At 52.9% G+C, this 12,363-nt stretch overlaps 1 protein-coding gene across 1 annotated transcript; it reads right to left on the bottom strand.

The window, feature by feature from the left end:
• Nucleotides 1-723: 723 nt before the first annotated feature.
• TMIGD2 (transmembrane and immunoglobulin domain containing 2) lies at nucleotides 724-12,363 on the bottom strand. The gene is given in 6 exon segments (XM_008987008.6): nucleotides 724-1,518; nucleotides 1,520-1,601; nucleotides 2,953-3,066; nucleotides 3,159-3,200; nucleotides 7,322-7,681; nucleotides 12,293-12,363. Coding segments are annotated over 6 exon segments (813 nt in total). The 5' UTR covers nucleotides 12,339-12,363; the 3' UTR covers nucleotides 724-1,349.

Below are 12,363 nucleotides of genomic sequence, written 5' to 3' on the forward strand. Positions count from 1 at the left end.
ACGGCAACCTCCGCTTCCCGGATTCAAGTGATTCTCCTGCCTCTGCCTCCCAAGTAGCTGGGATTACAGGCATGCACCACCGTGCCCGGCTAAATTTTTTTGTATTTTCAGTAGAGACAGTTTCACCACGTTGGCCAGGATGGTCTCGATCTCCTGACCTTGTGACCCACCCTCCTCGGCCTCCCGAAGTGCTGGGATTACTGGCGTGAGCCACCGCGCCCGGAACTCTTAAATCTTTTTGACATGTATTTGTGTGACAGGGTCTCACTCTATCACCCAGGCTGGAGCGTAGTGACGTAATTATATCTCACTACAGCCTCAAACTCCCGGGCTCAAACTCTCCTCCCGCCTGAGCCTCCCAAATAGCTGAGACAACATGCATCAGCGGCACCATCATGCCCAGCTAAATTTTGTATTTTTAGTAGAGACAGGGTTTCACCGTGTTGCCCAGGCTGGCCTTGAACTCTTGACCTCAGGTAATCTGCCCCCCTTGGCCTCCCAAAGTGCTGGGATTACAGACGTGAGCCACTGCGCCTGGCCTTATTTTTACATTTTCTGTAAAGATGGAGTCTTCTTGATCTATTGCCCAGGCTGGTCTCGAACTCCTGGCCTCAAGTGATCCTCCCACCTCAGCCTCCCAAAGTGATGGGATTATAGGCATGAGCCACCTCACCTAATTCCCTCAGATCTCTTTAGCACTCCCAAATCGCCACAAACGCCAGCTTTGCTTTTTCTTCATAAGCCTTTATCAAGTTGTCTTGGGGGAAACGTGGGGGAGATCCATCGTCACAGAAATGAGAACAGGGTCTCAGGATGGGGCTGCCAGACTCCCAATCCTTCCCTGTCTTCTTTTTATTTTATTTTATTTTATTTTTTTGAGACGGAGTTTCGCTCTTGTTACCCAGGCTGGAGTGCAATGGCGCCATCTCGGCTCACTGCAACCTCCGCCTCCTGGGTTCAGGCAATTCTCCTGCCTCAGCCTCCTGAGTAGCTGGGATTACAGGCACACGCCACGATGCCCAGCTAATTTTTTGTATTTTTAGTAGAGACGGGGTTTCACCATGTTGACCAGGATGGTCTCGATCTCTTGACCTCGTGATCCACCGGCCTCGGCCTCCCAAAGTGCTGAGATTACAGGCTTGAGCCACTGTGCCCGGCCACTTTTTATTAAAAAAAATTTTTTTTTGAGATGAAGTCTCACTCGGTAGCCCAGTGCAGTGGTGCAATCTCAGCTCACTATGACCTCCAGGTTCAAGCCAGGCTAGTCTTGAACCCCTGACCTCAAGTGATCCACCAGCCTCGGCTTCCCAAAGTGTTGAGATTACAGGTGTGAGCCACCATGCCCAGCCTCAATGCCGTCTTTTCTGTGTGTACCTATGGGTGGGGCCTGGGCTAAGAGAGACTCTGACCTTAGAGATGGGGTGGCCGGGCCTGGGGCCGGGGCAAGGTCTGGGCGCCAGGGGGCGCTGGCAGGTGACCTGCTCCAGGAATGAGGTTGAATAAATGCTCTGGCCTCTGGTCCTTCCTGTCTCCAGATGAGTCCTCACTCTTCTTTGGGGTCCCCCGGGGCCGGTATAGGACGTTGCTGTAGAATGCATTTCCTAGGATAGATGACAGAGACCAAGAGGGGACACTCGCTTAAGAGAGCCTGGCCCTCTCCGGCTGACCTCTGGGGACTCTGTCTCTCTCTCTCTTCTTTAAAAAAAATTTTAAACTTTTTTTTTTTTTCCTGAGATGGAGTCTCCGTCTGTAGCCCAGGCTGGAGTGCAATGGCGTGATCTCAGCTCACTGCAACCTCCACCTCCCGGGTTGAAGTGATTCTCCTACCCCAGCCTCCTCAGTAGCTGGGACTACAGGCTCACGCCACCACGCCCCACTTATTTTTATCTTTTATTTTTTGTATCTTTAGTAGAGACGGGGTTTCACCATGTTGGTCATGGTGTAACTGGGATTACAGGCCTGAGCCACCGCACCTGGCCTTATTTTTAAATTTTCTGTAGAGATGGAGTCTTCCTGCTCCATCTTGAACTCCTGACCTCATGACTCGCCTGCCTCAGCCTCCCAAAGTGTTGGGATTACAGGCATGAGCCACCTCATCCAGCTTTTTTTTTTTTTTTTTTTTTTTGAGATCGGGTCTCTCTCTCTCTCACCCAGGCTGGAGTGTACTCTCTGTCACCTGGTTTGGAGTGCAGTGGGGAAACAGTAGCTTATTGCAGCCTCGGCCTCCTGGGTTCAAGCAATCCTCCCACCTCAGCCTCCCGAGTAGCTGGGACCACAGGCGTGTGCCACCCAGCCTGGCTAATTTTGTTGCTGTTGAGATGGAGTTTCACTGTGTCACCCAGGCTGGAGTGCAGTGAGGCAGTCTCGGCTCACTGCAATCTCCACCTCCCCAGTTCCAGTGATTCTCCTGCCTCAATATCCCAAGCAGCTGAGACTACAGGCACAGGACACCACGCCTGGCTAATTTTTGTATTTTCAGTAGAGACTGGGTTTTACCATGTTACCCAGGCTGATCTCGAACTCGTGACCTCAAATAATCCCCTGCCTCGGACCCCAGAGAGCCGGGATTACAGGCGTGAGCCACCGTGCACAGCCTAATTTTTAATTTTTTGTAGAGATGGGATCTTGCTAGGTTGTCCAAGCTAAGAGCTTTGTCTTTGGGCCAGGCACAGTGGCTCACGCCTGTAATCCAAGCACTTTGGAGGCCGAGGTGGGCAGATCATCTGAGGTCGGGAGTTCAAGACCAGCCTGACCAACATGGTGAAACCCCATCTTTAAAAAAAAAACAACTTTGTCTCTATTTCCAAAAAATATGGGTATCAGATATGGGCGCCAGGCTTCCCCACCTTTATCCCACCTCCCTCCTTCTCCCAAACCAAAGCGGGAGCAGGGATGCAGTGGGTCTTTGGCAAGCAGGGGCTGTTCCCGCCTCCTCCGCCCACCCCATCTTACCTGGGCTGTTACCTGAGTCCCTTTGCTGGCAGCGGCGGCGGCCCCAGAACCAGGCACCTAGCACCATTGCGGCCACACCCATACTCCCCACCCCCAGCAGCACGAAGAGGAGTCCTGAGTAGGGGGAGGAGGGATGGTCTAAGCGGGAGGGTGGGGGCGGTGAGAGGGGAGGAAGAGCTGGGGGAGGAACACTGGGCAGGGCTCACCTCGGAAGCTTGGGGTCAGATTTCTGTTCTGTGGAGGGTCATCTGCAGAGAGGAAATCTATGTCATGGGAGGGCGCCAGGCTCCTGCACCCTCCAAGGACAGAGCTCACAAAGGGGGACTTCAGTGTTCCTCCTCCTGCCAGGCTTTGTGGTTTTGGGCAGGTGTTCACTCTGAACCTCAGTTTCCTCTTCTGAAAAATGAGGCTCGGCAGAGCACAGTGACTCATGCCTATAATCCAAGCACTTTGGGAGGCCAAGGCAGGAGGATCACTTGAGGTCAGGAGTTCGAGACCAGCCTGGGCAACATGGTGAAACCCTGTCTCTACTAAAAAGATAAACACTAGGCCGGGCGCGGTGGTGTGCACCTGTAGTCCCAGCTACTCAGGAGGCCGAGGCAAGAGAATCGCTGGAGTCCAGGAGGCAGAGGCGGCAGTGAGCTGAGATTGTGCCACTGCACTCCAGCCTGGGTGACAGGCAAGACACTGTCTCAAAAAAGAGGAAGAAAAATGAGGCTCGGCCGGGCATGGTGGCTCACGCCTGTAATCCTAGCACTCTGGGAGGCCGAGGTGGGTGGATCACCTGAGGTCAGGAGTTCAAGACCAGCCTGGCCGTCATGGTGAATCCCCATCTTTAAAAAAAAAAAAAAAGAAGAAGAAAAATGAGGCTGGTGGTCCCTGTCTGAGTGGGTCATTGTGGAAAAACTGCCAGCTGGGACTTGTCATCGTGAGCTCCGCCATCTTTGTCCTGGGCTCCTGTTTGTTTCTGTTTTTGTTTGAGAGTGGACTCCAAGCCATGCCCATTCTACAGATGGGGAAACCGAGGCTCAGAAAGCCTGAGTCTCTTGTCGAGGGTCCCCTACCCAGGAGGCAGCCAAGACCCGAGCCCTTTCTTTTTTTTTTTTTTTTTTTTTTTTTTGAGTCAAGAGTTTCACTCTTTTTGCCCAGGCTGGAGTGCAGTGGCTCGATCTGGGCTCACCGCAGCCTCCGCCTCCCTGGTTCAAGCAATTCTCCTGCCTCAGCCTCCTGAGGAGCTGGGATTGCAGGCGCGCGCCACCACATCCAGCTATGAATGAAGCCCTTTCTCACCTCAGCTCAGAGAAGGTCACACTTAGGTTAGCTGAGCACTTACTATGTCCAGGCCCTGTGCTAAGCACAGTTTAGTCGTGTGTTTTTCTGGAGACAGGGTCTCCCTGTGCCTCCCAGGCTGGAGTGCAGTGGCACGATCATGGCTCACGGCAGTCAGCAAATCCTGGCCTCGAGCGACCCTCCCACCTCAGCCTCTTGAGCAGCTGGGACTATGGGTGCGTGCCACCATGCCTGGCTAATTTGAGAATTTTTTTTGTAGAGATGGGGTCTTGCTGTGTTGGCCAAGCTGGCCCCAAACTCCTGGCCTTAAGCAGTCCTCCTGCCTCGGCCTCCCAAAGTGCTGGGATATCAGGCGTGAGCCACTGCACTTGGATTATAGTACTTTAGCTATAACCCCTCTAAAGTCACCCAACCTGATGAGGAAACACTATTCACTGTGTTCTGACACCAGCGGGAACTGGCACAGAGAGGTCAAGTCACTTCCTCAAGGTCACACAGCAAGTAATTGAAACAGGCTTGAATCCAGGTTTGTATAATCTATAGGAACCCCAGCCAAAGGCTGTGAATGCCCCAATTAAGATAAGGTCCAGCACCCCAACCCCTTCCTCTTGCAGCCTCTGAGGTTGGCAGGCAATCCCTGGGGACTGCCAAGCTGCTGCTCAGGGTTGGAGTGGGTGGGGAAGCCAGCTGTGTGGGGCTGGCCCAGCGCCCACTCCCGGCTCTCTCTCGCAGCTGCCAACACACAGCCTGGCCCCTCCACCACCCCGCCCCCTCTAATTGCTAATTGGCCCCTTTGACATTGGAGGGGTGGGGGGAGGTGGGTAAGGCAGCCATAACACACCCCTCCCTTGAGGCAGAGCACGTGTCCCCGCCAGCAGGCTGGTTCTACCAGCTGGAGAGAAACAGGCATCTCTAGGGGATGGGAGCTGGAAGCTGGGCAGTTGCCCAGGGCCCACAGGCACCCAGCACAGAGCAGAAGGCAAAGCCTGGATCCCCTTGGGTTTCCTGATTCTGCCCAGGGTGAGTCTGTAAGGGGGTGACATGGCAAAGCAGGGTGCATAGGCCGCACCCCGGCCTAGTGGATAGCACTGGACATGTCTTGATCCTCTCTGGCCATACCTGTCTCATCTGTAAAATGAGGGAGCTGCGTTTGCTGATATGGAAAGCTATCTGGAGAGTTTCTTCAAACTTTGAGAGTCCGTGGCTTCTTTTTGAAAGGAGTCTCGCTCTGTGGCCCAGGCTGGAGCGCAGTGCTGCGATCTCAGCTCACTGCAGCCTCCGCCTCCTGGGTTCAAGCGACTCTCCTGCCTCACCTTCCTGAGTAACTGGGATTACAGGCGTGCACCATCACACCCGGCTAATTTTTGTGTTTTTATTGGGGGTGGAGGTTTCATCATGTTGGCGAGGCTGGTCTCAAACCCCTGACCTCAGGTGATCCACCCACCTTGACCTTCCAAAGTGCTGGGATTACAGGCATGAGCTACCGCACCCAGCCGATGGCTTTATTTTATTTAGAGACAGGATCTTGCTCTGTTGTCCAGGCTGGAGTGCCATGCTGTGCTCATAGCTCACTGCAGCCTCCAACGCCTGGGCTCAAGTGATCCTCTCATCTTAGCCTCCCAAAGTGCTAGGATTACAAGCATCAGCCACCCTGCCTGGCTGATGACTTTCAATTCTGGATTCTAGAATTCTAGGATTCTGTTTGTTTGTGTATTGGAGACAGAGTCTCACTCTGCTGCCAGGCTGGAGTACAGTGGCAGGATCTTGGCTGCCTGCCGCCTCAGCCTCCCAGGTTCAGGTGATTCTCCTGCCTCAGCCTCCCAAAAGGATTCTGTTTTTACACAGTCTAAATTTTTACAAAATTCTGGCTGGGCACGGTGGCTCACGCCTGTAATCGCAGCACTTTGGGAGGCCAAGGCAGGTGGATCACCTGAGGTCAGGAGTTCGAGACCAGCCTGGCCAACATGGTAAAACCCCATCTCTACTAGAAGTACAGAAAAATTAGCCGGGCATAGTGGCCGCACCTGTAATCCCAGCTACTCGAGGAGGCAGAGGTTGTAGTGAGCCCAGATCATGCCATTGCACTCCAGCCTGGATGACAACAGTGAAACTCCGTCTAAAAAAAGTTCAATATGAAGAATTCAGAGTTTTTTTGTTTCTAGGACCTTGAGATTCAAGTCTTTAGGTTCTAGGATCTGGCCTGGTGCAGCGGCTCACGCCTGTAATCCCAGCACCTTGGGAGGCTAAGGCAGGTGGATCACCTGAGGTCAGGAGTTCGAGACCAGCCTAACCAACATGGCGAAACCCCGTCTCTACTAAAATACAAAAAATTAGCTGGGCGTAGTGGTGGACACCTGTAATCCAGCTACTCACGAGGCTAAGGCAGGAGAATTGCTTGAGCCTGGGAGGCAGGGGTTGCAGTGAGCAGAGATCGTGCCACTGCACTCCAGTCTCGGCAACCGAGCAAGACTCCGTCTCAAAAACAAAGTTAGCCAGGCAAGGTGGTGGGCACCTGTAATCCCAGCTACTCAGGAGGCTGAGGCAGGAGAATCTCTCGTACCTGGGAGGTGGAGGTTGCTGTGAGCCAAGATAGTACCACTGCACTGCAACGCCTGGATGACGGAGCAAGACTGTCTCAAAAAAAAAAAAAAGTTTGATAGGAAGAATTTAGTTTTTTGATTCTAGGAGTTTGAAATTCAAAAGTCTAGATCTTGAGATTCTAGAATCTGGCAGGGCACAGCAGCTCACGCCTGTAATCCCAGCACTTTGGGAGGCCTAGGCGGGTGGATCACGAGGTCAGGAGACTGAGACCTTCTTGGCTAACACAGCGAAACCTCTTCTGTACTAACAAAATACAAAAAATTAGCCGGGCATGGTGGCGCGTGCCTGTAATCCCAGCTACTTGGGAGGCTGAGGCAGGGGAATCACTTGAACCCAGGAGGCGGAGGTTGCAGTGAACAGAGATTGTGCCACGGCCCTCCAGCCTGGGCAACAGAGTGAGACTTCGTCTCAAAAACAAAAACAAAAAGATTCTAGGCTACTCCCCAGTGCCCCACCCTCTCTCCGCTGGTTCCAATACCTGGGTCCACCGAGAGCCATGTTCCATTGCCTTCAGCCTTCTCCAAGTCAGGAATCTCTATGATCACCTTGCACACGTAGGTTCCGCTGTGGCTGAGGCTCACAGGGTCCAGCCGCAGGGTGACGTGGCTGGGCGCCTGCCAGGAGAGGCGTCCCTGGGGCCCACAGAGCCCCTGGCTGAGGCGGCCATTGGTGATGTACGGCTGGCACGTGACATTCCCATCCTTGGTCCACACAACACGGAGTCGTTCCCAGGCCGGTGCCTGGTCCACGTGGCAGTCCAGGGTCGCCTGACTGCCCTGCCTCACCCGCAGCCGCTGGGGCCCCTGCTGCACGCTCAGGCTTGAGGCTCCTTGCAGGGCTGGGGACAGAAGAGATGGAGTTGACCTTTCTCAGTGTGTGCGTGTGAGGCTGTGTGACTCACTCCCTGAGGGAGCCCACAGTCTGGGTTTGAAATCCCACTTGTTGGCCGGGCATGGTGGCTCCCGCCTGTAATCCCAGTAGTTTGGGAAGCTGAGGTGGGTGGATCACCTGAGGTCAGGAGTTTGAGACCAGCCTGGTCAACATGGTGAAACCCTGTCTCTACTAAAAATACAAAAATTAGCTGGCCGTGATGGCACACGCCTGTAATCCTAGCTACTCAGGAGGCTGACGCAGGAGAATCACTTGAACCTGGGAGGTGGACGTTGCAGTGAGCTGAGATCGCGCCACTGTACTCCAGCCTGGGAGAGAGAGTGAGACTTGGTCTTAAAAACAAACAAGGCCGGGCGCGGGGGCTCAAACCTGTAATCCCAGCACTTTGGGAGCCGAGGCGGGTGGATCACGAGGTCAAGAGATCGAGACTATCCTGGCCAACATGGTGAAACCCCGCCTCTACTAAAAATACAAAAATTAGTTGGGCATGGTGGTGGGTGCCTGTAATCCCAGCTTGGGAGGCTGAGGCAGGAGAATCGTTTGAACCCAGGAGTCAGAAGTTGCAGTGAGCCAAGATCGTGCCACTGCACTCCAGCCTGGGTGACAGAGAAAGAATTCATCTCAAAAAAAAAAAAAAAACACACACACACACACAAAAATACAAAAATTAACTGGTCATGGTGGCACGTGCCTGTAATCCCAGCTACTTGGGAGGCTGAGGCAGGAGAATTGCTTGAATTGGGACCCATGAGGCGGAGGCTGCTGTGAGCCGAGATCACGCCACTGCACTCCTGTTCCTTCCCCAATTATAGTTCTCTTTTAATGTCTTCCTGTGTCTCTCTTGGCCCAGACTGTCAGCTTCTGACGCTGTCAGCTTCCAGCCTGGGCTGGAGTCAAAAAAAAAAAAAAAAGAAAAAGTAGCTGCACGTGGTGGACTGAAGTGAGGCGGTCACTTGAGCCCAGGAGTTTGAGGCGGTGAGCTATGTCCGCACCACTGCACTCCAGCCTGGGTAACAGAGCAACACCCTGTCTCTAAAAATTAAACATAAGAAACCCTGAAGAACCTCACTGTCCCTATGACCTTCAGAAGGTCACATCTTGCAGAGGCTCAACAGCCCCATCTGTAAAATGGGTTTAAGTCGCTCAGAGCTTGTGGAATTCTGAGATTGTCTGCAGTACTCAGCTACACAAAGATTGCCTAGCGTGCACCAGGCCCTCTGCTGAGTGTGGGGGACAAAGACGCGGGGGGACCAAAACAGACGCAAATCCCTGCCCTTCAGAAGCTGACAGTCTGGGCCAAGAGAGACACAGGAAGACATTAAAAGAGAACTATAATTGGGGAAGGAACAGGAGTGGTCAAGAAGACATCAGTGAGGTCAATGGACATCTCCTTATTGAGAGTAATCAGGGAAGACCTCCCTGCAGTGGTGACTCTTTTTTTTTTTAGAGTTGGGGTCTGGCTGTGTAGTCTAGACCGGAGTGTAGTGGCACCATCGTAGCTCATGGCAGCCTCGAACTCATGGGCTCAAGTGATCCTCCTGCCTCAGCCTCCTAAGTAGCTGGGACTATGGGCATACACCACTATGCCTGGCCTTTTTTTTTTTTTTTTTGGGAGAGGTTGGGGTCTTCCTTTGTTGCCCAGGCTGGTGTTGAACTCCTGGCCTCAAGTGATTCTCCCACCTATGCCTCCCAAGGTGCTGGGATTATATATGTGAGCCGGGATCGGCGTGTTTTTGTTTATGTGTTTTTTTAGACCATGCCACTGCACTCTAGCATGGGCAACAGAGCGAGACTCCATATTTTTTTTTTTAAGTCTCCATCTCACTCTGTTGCCCAGTCTGGAGTACAGGGCACCATCATAGCTCACTGCAGCCTCAGCCTCCTGGGCTCCTGGGCTGGGTACAGCCGCTCACACTTGTAATCCCAGCACTTTGGGAAGGCAAGGCGGGTAAATCACTTGGGCTCAGGAGTTCAAGACCAGCCTGGCCATAATGTTGAAACCCTATCTCTACTAAAAATACGAAAATTATCCTGGCGGCCAGGTGCAGTGACTCATGCCTGTAATCCCAGCACTTTCGGAGGCCAAGGCAGGCAGATCACCTGAGGTTGGGAGTTCGAGACCAGCCTGACCAACGTGAAGAAACCTCATCACGACTAAATATATAACATTAGCTGGTCATTGTGACACATGCCTGTAATCTCAGCTATTCAGGAGGCTGAGTCAGGAGAATCCTTTGGACCCAGGAGGCGGAGGTTTGGATGAGCCAAGATCATGCCATTGCACTCCAACCTGGGCAACAGAAATGCAATTCTGCCTTAAAAAAAAAAATATATATATATATATATATATATATATATATATATATATATACATAATCTCCTGGCATGGTGGCAGGCACCTGTAGTCCCAGCTACTCGGAAGGCTGAGGCAGGAGAGTCACTTGAACCCGGAAGGTGGACGTTGCAGTGAGCTGAGATCGCACCACTGCACTCCAGCCTGGGCGACAGAGCTCAATTCTGTTTCAAAAACCAAACCAAACACTTCTGGCCTCATGTGATCCTCCCACCTCAGCCTCCCAAATTGCTGGGATTATAAGCACGTGCCACTGTGCCCAGCCTGAGCCGAGATCTTAATCAAAAGGGGTACCCATTGTTGAAGGAAGGTATTGGGGGGTAAGTGCTTTCCAGGCAGAGGGCACAGCCCGTGCAAAGGTCCTGGGGCAGGACTGTGTCTGGTGTGTTTGAGGACCAGCCAGGAGGCCCGAGCAGCTGGAGCAGAGTGAGGAGGGGAAGAAAGGAAGGAGAGCAGGAAGACAGGTTGGTCACCATCCTGTAGCCTTGGGGTGGTGTGGGGAGGCGGGGGAAGTTAAGGTTTGTCTTTGAATCTAAGTGTGATGGGAAATCAGGAAGCAGGGAAGACATAGACCAATTTGAGTTTTTGGGGTTTTTTTGAGACAGAGTCTTACTCCGTCACCCAGGTGGGAGTGCAGTGGTGTGATCTCAGCTCACTGCAACCTCCGCCTCCCAGGTTCAAACAATTCTTGTGGCTCAGCCTCCTGAGTAGCTGGGATTACAGGCACCCACCCACCACGCCCGGCTAATTTTTGTATTTTCAGTAGAGACGGGGTTTGACCATAATGGCCAGGTTGGTCTGGAACTCCTGACCCCAAGCGATCCACCTGCCTCAGCCTCCAATTTATGTTGTAATGGAAAGATCTTGGTCAGACATGGTGGCTCACTCCTATAATCTCAGCACTTTGGGAGGCCAAGGCAGGCAGATCATGAGGTCAGATCAAAACCATCCTGGCTAAAATGGTAAAACCCCATCTCTACTAAAAAAAAATATGTATATACAAAAAAATTAGCCGGACGTGGTGGCACGCGCCTGTAGTCCTAGCTATTCGGGAGGCTGAGGCAGGAGAATTGCTTGAATCCAGGAGGCGGAGGTTGCAGTGAGCTGAGATCGCGCCATTGCACTCCAGCCTGGGCAACAGAGTGAGACTCCATCTCAAAAAAAAAAAAAAAAAAAGAAGATCTTGGTTGGGTATGGTGACTCACGCCTGTTATCCCAGCACTTCAGGAAGTCAAGACTGGATGATTGCTTGAGGCCAGGAGTTCAAGACCAGCCTGGGCAATATAGTGAGACCCATCTCTAAAAAACAAAAATAAATGAACAACAACAAAAAAAGTGCACGCAGCTGGAGCCGGAGGAGAGGGAAGGAGGAATGGAGGTTTTCGCCTGAGGACGTGTGTGAAGGGCAGTAGCCTTTGTCCTTTTTTTTTTCTTTCAGAGGGAGTCACACTCTGCCTCCAAGTTCAAGCAGTTCTCCTGCCTCAGCCTCCTGAGTAGCTGCGATTAGGTGCCCACCACCACGCCTGGCTAATTTTTGTATTTTTTGTGGAGACGGGGTTTCACCATGTTGGTCAGGATGGTCTTGAACTCCTGACCTTGAGACCTGCCTGCCTTGGCCTCCTAAAGTGCTGGAATTACAGGCGTGAGCCACCGCGCCCAGCCAGCCTTTGTCCTTAATTGTAAACAGAGGGAGGTGCCGCTAGAGTGGAAAGTTTGCTTTTGGCCGAGAGGAGTCTGACGCGTCTGTTAGACCCCCACAGAAGGTGAGGTTATGTCAAGTTCCTGGCATCTGAGACGCAATTGCGGACGAGGATGGAGACATGAGATCCAGGAAGGGTATCAGGCAGCTGGAACAGCAGCTGCAAAGGCCTGAAGGTTGGATCCAGGCTTCCCATTGAGGAAACAGAGAAAGGTCCCCAGGCTTGCGCGAAGGGAGGGAGCTAAAGCCTTGCAGAGGGTGGAGAGCTGAGAGGCCAGGCCAGGCTGGTATGCAGGGCAAGTTTCAACCTGCCTCCTAGGGGCCTCCTCAGAGGGTGCTTTCTTAACCCTCCAGACCCGGCAGTGTTCTGAGACACCCTCAGAGGGAGGTGACCTTATCTGGCAAAGAGGAGACACTGAAGTTTAGGGGGCTCTGAGCTGGGGGGCAGTCAGCTGGGGATGACAGCAAGAGGGGGGTGTGGAGGGGAGGGAGGCCCAAGTACTCACCCCAGAGCTGCACCAGGAGGACAAGCATCATGCCCGGGGACCCCATTCCTGGCCCATCAGGCCCCGTCTCC

This window comes from Callithrix jacchus, chromosome 22 (genome assembly GCF_049354715.1).
Source record: "Callithrix jacchus isolate 240 chromosome 22, calJac240_pri, whole genome shotgun sequence".
Classification (NCBI taxonomy): domain Eukaryota; kingdom Metazoa; phylum Chordata; class Mammalia; order Primates; family Cebidae; genus Callithrix; species Callithrix jacchus.